The 9,312-nt window shown below is 38.2% G+C and overlaps 1 protein-coding gene across 1 annotated transcript; it reads left to right on the forward strand.

Moving 5' to 3' along the window:
• Positions 1 to 1,979: 1,979 nt before the first annotated feature.
• Positions 1,980 to 8,732, forward strand: LOC110446848 (cathepsin L1-like). The gene is made up of 5 exons (XM_021492172.1): positions 1,980 to 2,330; positions 4,690 to 4,864; positions 6,060 to 6,271; positions 6,718 to 6,949; positions 8,003 to 8,732. The coding sequence occupies exons 1-5, from the start codon at positions 2,085 to 2,087 to the stop codon at positions 8,098 to 8,100; spliced, it is 963 nt and encodes a 320-aa protein (XP_021347847.1). The 5' UTR covers positions 1,980 to 2,084; the 3' UTR covers positions 8,101 to 8,732.
• The last annotated feature ends 580 nt before the right edge of the window (positions 8,733 to 9,312 follow it).

The raw sequence follows: 9,312 nt of genomic DNA on the forward strand, positions 1-9,312 counted from the left end.
TGTGGGACTGCCGAGTTACTTACTTAAAAGGAGGGTTTTGCATGAGAAAAAAGTTAATCAGCCCCTTGAAACACTGGCTGGATAAAGGGACTACCAGATCTGTGGTAACGGTGAAACGACTACTTCAATGTGGCTTAACAAATCAAATTATACATCATATTTTGAATTGTTCATTGTTTCAAATGATTTTAGACAGTTATATATGCATATACATATATATATAAAAAAACATTTCATAATATAAATTGTATGTGGCTGAATAGTTGGGCAACTAAATTAGAGATGGCTGGATAGTGAGACAACAGCATAGGTTGTGACTTGATAGTGAAACAACAGCATAGGTGGTGACTTGATAGTGAAGCAACCAAACCAATGTCAATGGTAATTAGAACCATGCCAGGTCAAGTACCTCCTGAGATTCTGGTCAGTTTATGACTTGTTGCCTTCGTCAATGAACACACCACCTGTTCTCTGTAACAAACCAGACAGCCTCACCAATATTATGTCTGCATGTAACACAACACTACAGATGACGACACAACATGTTGCCAAGTAAATCTGCTGACATGCTGGAGAGAGAACGAAAGGAAAAGGATAAAGCTATGCAATGATCATACCTTCATCAAATTCGTGCAAAGGAATGAAGTCAGAACCAAACAATAAATGAGTTCTTAATTGGGTAAAGAAATGAGGGTGAACATAAACAATGAAACCTATTTTCGCAAACCAACAACGAAGGGGAAAACTAATGGATAATAGCACAGGGACCTGCAAATTTGTTACAGCTATATTTGGAACTAAACTATGGTGTTCAGAGTAATTTTACATGTTTTAGGGGTTAAGATAGACTTTCAGTGAAGATGCCACCTTCTATGATTATATATATAATCATTGTGGGTGGCATTTTTACCAAAAGCTCTCCTCCCTCTTGACACACAACCAACTGAATGCTTTCTCTGCTGACTGTCTAAGTTACTGTTGAAACAGAGGGCACCTGTGTTAAGCCAATTAGTTGTGAGTGCCGCAAGGTTCTTTCTTCGTCCACTTTTGATGTAAGAAAAGGAGTGCAACAAGGTTCTGTTCTTTGCCCAATTTTGATATAAATACAGGTGTGCAACAAGGTTCTTGATCCACACAAACAAAACAATCTTTAATGCAGCGCCATATCAACTTAAACTTTTATTTTTATGAAACCGCGAAAATATATGTAACTAAACAGCTCTTAGTTAAAATTCACTTCACGTGTCATTGCTGTTTCTAAAGGATGCTCTATACAAGTACGATCTTTTTAATAGAGGGAACAAAACGTGGTTGCGTATTTTTTTTATTTTTTTTTGTTGGGTATTCTTATTTTTGCTTTAGTTTTTTTTTGTTATTCTAACATCTCTCTGTTTTACAAAGAAAATACCCAAACTAGACAAACTACAATAAAACCGTGGAGAACGTATGATTTTTGTTTTAAAAGTGTTCTCTTATCCCGTGATTCGTCAGAAATCACAGGTCAACCACATGTGGACACCATTTGCTATGTTATCATATGCCGTTATCGTATAACTACAGTTGTATTACCGTAGTCCACCCCGATAACGTCCTGGTGGTAAAGTAGTGTACCCCGATGTTGTCCTGGTTTTTTGTATTGTTCTACATTTTTATTTTCATTTTACAACCATTATGAAACGCTTTTCCAATTTATATCACTCACTCCCGTTGGGCCGGATGGAAGCGCACAGATGTTCTTAATGTGGGGGAGAAAAACCGGAGTACTCTGAGAAAATCCACGTTGTGACCCGATGCATTCTCACGTTCTATCGGGGAATACAATCCCAACCGTCTTGGGTTAAGTCGAGCGCGCTATCCGCTTCGCCACCTGATCATCATTATTTATATATGCTTATTTGGTCATAGTATTCAGTAGCGTGACATTGTGGCGGTTTAAAAGATAAATACGGTAGTATAATAATGTACGCTATGTAGTCCGTTGAACCTAAGACGACTCATATGACACCTCGTGTTAGAGTCGTCACGCGAGTTATTTGCAAATCTATAAATATCCGACATTTCAGTTACACGACCATACCGTTAAGATGGTGCTAACAACTGCTAAAGTGGTTCTAGTGCTGTTCACTGTGACGGTGGTTACAGCGGGTAACATTGACGTTGCACGTGAATGGAGAGAATGGAAACAACGTTACAACAAGGTATACAGCAACCAAACGGAGGAGACTGAACGGCGTCACGCATGGGAAAGGGCATTTTATTATATCCGTCACCATGGCAACAGACCAGGCGACCTCTCGTTCTCGGTAGGGATGAATTCAAGGGCCGATATGGTAAGTGACCGGTTGAAGAAATCAATGGGCGGCAATAGTTGTTAAATGTTAAGGATATACGCTGCGTAACTTATTACGACATGAATCTCCTCTACAACATAGTCACCCACAGTACAATATGTAACCACACCCACAGTACAATATGTAACCAAGTACTATCAGCTTTTACATGTACAATTGTACGTATTCATTTTCCCCAAAACTTTAAAAAACGAATACTTAACAGACATACACATAGACGCAACTCACAATGTAAATATCTTTCATTGATAATGATTCAATTTAAGTTTTGGAATGACGAAACCTGTATCAAATTACACAAGAATGCATGCATTCATAAACACCGGGAACTCCAAAGTACTACACAATATTCATGAAACCGTTTTGACGGAGATAAATCTAAAACAATAATCATATGGTAGCATACAGCCTTAAACTATTTCCAACTTTTCACCCAATAACCTCCATCAGCAATATAGTGATCAGCAAACATGGTGGGGTTTTTCACTGTTTTGCTATATGCAGCGGTTTAAGAGTTAGTGTGGTCATATTCACTCTCGCTTAAAACGTCTACCAAATTCTTTTGGCAATCATAGTACCATAAATGCTTTATGACCAGATTACGTCAATTTGCTCATGTGGTCAACAAAATAAACAAACAATGAATTGTTGGTTACTTAGTATCAATATGCAAAATTATACCGCGCATACATAATATAGAAAGGTAAAGAATAAATCAAATGTATGACGCTAGACATAGACTTTGACTTTTAATATCCATGAAACCACAAGTTCGTCTGTTATATAGTCATGCACTTGAAAGGCACTGTTCCGTCAGTTAAACCTACCACACGTATTTATGGAAAAAAGTAGCACTTAATAATAAAAAAACATTAAAAAAATGCCTGCGAAAAAGTTATAAAGTAAAAGAAATATTTAATTACTTTCAATTGGCATTCATGCCACTAAGAATACAGAAAATGACCACTGAGGGAATCCATGCTTAAATGAACCCAATAAGTAAGATAAACATCACCCGAAATGTTCCTGACTAATGTTCAAACCCAGAAGCTATCGCGCTAGATCGAGAGAGTGAATGTATGTATTGCGTACCATGTGTAGCTATTTAAAAGTATTAAGTATTAAGTATTTAATTTAAGTATGTACCATTCGTATTGCTTTGATTTTTCACGTATTTTCTTCAGGCATATTTCTCGAACAGTACATTTTGCGTTAATTGACGATAAGGGCCGATCACTAACAGATTCCTAACATTTTTGCAGCTTTGACGTACAAATGTATCAGGCAGAGTTAATTTAGCAGTATATAACAGAGAATTTCGCAGCCAAGTTAAAATTTGCGAATTTTTGTTTCAGTGAAAATCACGAACATTTTACACTGTGAACTGATAATTACGCGGAACACAATATCCAGACATACGTGGGAGGTACTTCCGAAAGTACAACATTACCAATATAACCAAAGGATATTCCACTAGTAATGTCACATTGCTTAATGTCATTGTACGGTTACCTGTATTTATAGGTCGCTATCTGTTCTCGGGAAAATTATCCAAAGCACTAACATTCAAGGGATGACGAACACATAATATTCTACTTCATCAAGCGAGTGCTAGAATAGACAAACACAAGAACGAACTACCGATCTTCTTTTGAAATGTCACTTATGTGCACGTTCCTACATGTATATGTGTAGACAGTTGAATACGTGTCCTGCTTGGTATGGTTCTGTGTTTCTAATTACTTGTTTAAAAAGTGTCATACTACTTTTATACAACAACACAAACATGTAATATCAAATGTGGGTAGAGTTGCAAGTTGATCATTAAAGGATCACGTGTCATGGACAAAGATAAAACTACATCCTTCATTGCGGAATCCGAACCTATTTTGTCAACAGAGCGGAGCAGTAGTAACAAATCAGCTTCATATAAATGTTTTACATTTATCTATGATAAAACATGGAACACGTTCATAGTTATTTTATTAACCTAGGGACTGTTCAAAACGATGAGCAATCTTTTATTCCATTTAAACTGTTTCGTGAAGACTTAACACGCTGCGTCTCTGTCTGTATCTCGAAACAAATAGCATAACTGATACATATATGTCACATATATAGATTTCTTTTTCCCGCTTTTATAATTAAAAGTTACCATTATAAAGAGAAATCCTTGGTCCCGGATATTTTAATCAAATGATAGCAAATTTAGAATATGAAACGAGGTGGCGCACTTTTGTTTTGTTATTACTTTGCACACAATATTAGTTATGTAATCCGATCAGATATACGCCGATAACATTGACTGTTGGTGAAATATTATCATACATATCTGCAGCTTCCCAGAGACTACCGATCAGAAGTGAATGAACTGGTACAAGGTTGGTCTAACAGTCTGCAGGATAACAGTTTGGTTTATGTCCCGACGTCATTCGACTGGAGGACACGCGGAGTTATCGCCCCTGTCTCTAACCAGGGCCAGATTGGCAGTTCAATATCAATAGTTGTCACAGGTGAGTTATAGTTTCGTCAAAAAGTGACATTTTATCAGCTGTTGTAAAATGTAAGACGTGATCGAAAATTTGAGTTACATGTACGATGTATATTGGTATTGTCCGGGACATTTATAATATATAGTTCATGCATTCATTGTCCGCGGCAACGTTGAGAGTGCGACGCACAAATGATTATTCCAGAGAAAACAAATTAAGCAACAAAGCAACTTAAGAGCAATATCACACATAGTCCTTTAGGTCTACCTGAAAATGCCAGATATACCAGATATAAAGTTTATTTTTGTGGAAGAATACATCACTCTGCGTGTGAATAGCACACGAGTGAATGTGTACATCCGCGCAATTTAAATGAGTGTCATTCAGTAGATTTATCGTTTGCAAATGAATGCATTCTAATCTTTTTGGTGCAATATTATTTCGAATTAACGATTTATTTCCCGGAAAACATGAATCGCACAACAAAAACACGTGGAAGAGGAATCAATAAGGTCACATCACCATACTGTTATGTTCGGTTGAAATCATCGAAACCTATTCTCCATTCAAAACTTTTTTAACAAAAAAATAGTTCCGGACTATAAAACAATGTATGCACAAAACGGGCCTGATCATGAATGGAAATAGGCTACACCCAATTAATGTTGAAGATTACGTGTATCAACATTGTAAATTTGTGGTTTTTAGTTATCATAATACAGTTATTACCTAATATTTGCGATGCTGCAGCATCTGTTGCACAATGTACTAGTATTTAAGTGCAAACGGTAGATCTGGCACTCTTTAACGGCACCTAAATGTGTGACATTGGATATAAGCTTCAAAATGATACTAATCCAATTGTTTTGGTAGTGTTTACAGATTGCTATGATTTGCAATGAGACTGGTAGCTCTAGATAAGACAACTAAAGCAAGAATGTAACTGACATGTTTGTTGTTCTTTCATATTTGGCATACTCACCACCACTACACAAACCTATTGGTCAATACAATTGGTTATCAAAATTAATCACGTGATATAATTTAAAGATCGTAGGGTCTTATGTCATGCTTGCCAATATGAGGACTTTACATTGCTTGTGGCATTGAATCAATCCTTCAGGTAACATGACGAACACATTTTAGATTAGACTATTGCGAAAGATCTTTGGTTACATAAGTCGTTCATACCCCTAAACATTATTTCTTTGTTCAGAGACTCTGGAATCATCAGAGGCGATCCAGACAGGTCATATGGTCAGACTGAGTGAGAGAGAGATCTCCGATTGCTGTGGCGGAGGCGGTCATTTAATGGGAAACGTTTTCAACTGCCTCCACGACATAGGTGGCGTGTGCTCAGAGGCCGGGTACCCGAACCAGACTGGGCCGGCCAGGTGTAGAAACGACTCATGTACACCGATGGTCAAGGTATGCTGGATTGATCGTACTACACGATAAATATTCGTGTATCTTGTGAAGTAATCGCTTGTTAAAAATGCATCAGTATATAAAATGAACTTTATTTTACAACAATTATGAGACAAATTATTGCAACTTATACCAATCACTTTAGTTGGCCCGAGTGTAAGCGCGCGGGGGTCTTAGTGAGGGAGGAAACCGGAGAACCCGGAGAACCCGGAGCAAACCCACTTTGGGGAGCAGGTGATCCCATACCTTTTCACGTCTGATCTTGGACTCCAACCGCAGCCGCCTTTGTGCGAGTGCGTTATCCTCTCACCCTGTAAATAATCGCTGCGGGTGTATAAATATATCGAAAATCAGCGCCGTATCACTTGCACTGGCCTATAGCTATAAACATGTTTAATTTAGACCGGTTTTATGAATAATCTGAAACACACGTTTTTCACACAAAGGTACAAGGGGGCGTTAAAATTCCAAGCGGAAGGGAGGATCTTCTTCAACAACATTTACTAGACCAACCCATTATGGCCATGATCGACGCAAGCCATGCCTCCTTCCAGATGTACAAAAGAGGTATATATTTTGAAGAGAAGTGCAGTTCTACCAGCTTAGATCACGCGGTCCAGGTCGTGGGCTTCGGAGTTGAAGACGGAAAAGATTTCTGGATCGTCAAAAATAGCTGGGGTAAGTGTGGTCTAGCGGTTACGCTCATTTTCGCTCTTTGTACCTCTGGAATATATGTCAGATTGGTATCGGGTAAAAAAGCCTACCAATCGCTTGGCTTATACCTGTCCTTTGATATTATAGAGGAGGGATATCCGACTTCAAGGCCATTCAATTTTACCTTTACGCGACCGCGTGATTCTTTTGACACACATAACGGATCAAACTATTCCTCTCGTGTCATACATAAGGTGTTGCACACTGAAATTTCGATTTTGCTGTGACATATTCCACCGATGCACGGAGCGAAAGTGAGCGTAACCCCTGGGCCCGTATTCATGAAACCGTTCTCATGCTCAAGCATGGATTTAGTGCTCAAACCAACTATCTTGTAACCCACTTCAAACGATCAAAACGTCAAGTGAAATCAATGAAAACAGTATACAACTTTAAGTCTCTTCTGAGTTTTTCCAAATAATTGAAAAAATAAAATTTTATTATCCAGTTATAACCGGAACAAGAAATTAGATTTGAGCACAAATTCCATACTTGAGCATGAGAACGGTTTCATGAATACGGGCCCTGGAGTATCGAGAATGGTTGTTCAGAGATCAAAAGTAGCTGAGGCCACCCAGCCTGTCGTTTTACATTCATACAACTAAGTATGATATTTAAAGCAATTATAGTGAATCTTTTATAAAGAAACAATTGTATCATGACAGTCTACTCATGTGTACAATGCCTCTAAACAGTACATATAAGGATTCCGATTCCACCTCTAGATCATTAAGAAGCTGATTTAACATAACTGAAAACTTCGTTGTTTTAATTGTGATAAAACAAATTTACATGTATGTCAAGTGTAGCCAATCTTGACATATTACTAATGGAACAGTGCTTGAAGTTATGGGACAATACGCCATAAAAAACAGAAAGTAAATGGCATATTTGCAAAATTTAAGTTTGCATCTTGGGTTGATATTTGATCGGATTTTTTGCTTTAAACTAATTACGAATTTGATTTGTTAGGAAATTTTGTTAAGGTGTTAAATTTTTCTCTTTTTTTTCCTGCAGGTATAAACTGGGGAATACATGGATATATATTGATGAGCAGGAATAGAAATAATCAGTGCGGTATCGCCAGTGCTGCCTCATTCCCGGCACTCGGTTAACTGTACTTGTCTGTTACCTGTTGTTGTACAATGTCGCCCTATCGGAAATTGACAATGAGATTCACAAGTTCCATAGATGCATTCACAAAGATGAAATATGATATATGAGGTAAAATATTATACATAAGATTACACATTATGCAAAGCTGAAACATCATACAAATTAACAAAAGAGATATTATAGGAAAAAGTGACACATGATAAGCGAAAGAATTATATACTACTTACTTTTTGCTAAGGATCACTTATATTTTTGGTTATATGTGAAAATAAATATTTTATTTGGTTTATACTAAGATTGTTTTTTAATAATTGATTGTTCTTTTAATTCATCATCATGCAAAAATTCTAAAAATCGTAATTACAGTCGTAAAAAGAGCCACAGGCAAAGGGCTACCCTTAAAGTTGGTAACAACGAGGTATTCACTAAAAAACTTAAATTGAACAAAACTCATCCTAAATAAACAAACTGTTTAAGTATCGAGTGTGACGCCCATGAGCACCAATTACAGCTTCACAACGTCTGCGCATGCCCCGAGTGAGATCGCATATCCGGTTTTGTGGGATATCGTCCATTGAACTACTTAAGCTGTTCTCAGCTCCCGGAACGTTCTTGGCTGAACATTTCTGGCAGAGAGAGAGAGAGAGAGCTGTTTGCAGCATGTTCCACGTGATGGGATTAAGATCCGGCGAGCGGGCTTGCCAGTCCATTCGTTGAATAGTATCTTGCTGTAGATACTGCTCAGTCACCCTTACTTTGTGTGGCCAATCATTATCGTCCATGATGATGAAGTCAGGGCCGATAGCGCCAGCGTCGGGACATAGGCATCAAGGATTTCATCACAGTAAATCCGGGCCGTAACGGTACCACTATGTAGGTCACTTTTCCCACGAAGGCTTATGCCTCCCCACACCATCACTGAACCTCCGCCATATCGGTCATGTTTCACAGCGTTACCTGCCTGGAACCTCTTTCCACATTGTCTCCATACTCTAACGAGCCTATCGATGAAGTCGAGACAGTTCCTAACTGTCTGAGTTGCTACCCGGGTACCAGAAGCATTTAGGAGGTCATTTCGTAAAGCTGTGGCAGTCTGGAACCTGTGACGCCGTGTCTGTACGAGCAAAAATTGGTATTGGCGCTTCGTTGTAGCCCTAGAACGACTTCCATCATGACGTCTGGAAGGGTTTCCGTAAGTTTGGAAACGATTC

This window comes from Mizuhopecten yessoensis, unplaced genomic scaffold (genome assembly GCF_002113885.1).
Source record: "Mizuhopecten yessoensis strain PY_sf001 unplaced genomic scaffold, ASM211388v2 scaffold3023, whole genome shotgun sequence".
In the NCBI taxonomy this organism is placed as follows: Eukaryota; Metazoa; Mollusca; class Bivalvia; order Pectinida; family Pectinidae; genus Mizuhopecten; species Mizuhopecten yessoensis.

Excerpts from the sequence above, each read along its gene's own strand:
- LOC110446848 (XM_021492172.1), top strand. The coding sequence starts at position 2,085 with ATGGTGCTAACAACTGCTAAAGTGGTTCTAGTGCTGTTCACTGTGACG. Across the intron at positions 2,331-4,689 it reads TGAATTCAAGGGCCGATATG|CTTCCCAGAGACTACCGATC; the intron begins GTAAGTGACCGG and ends ACATATCTGCAG. Across the intron at positions 6,272-6,717 it reads CATGTACACCGATGGTCAAG|GTACAAGGGGGCGTTAAAAT; the intron begins GTATGCTGGATT and ends TTTCACACAAAG.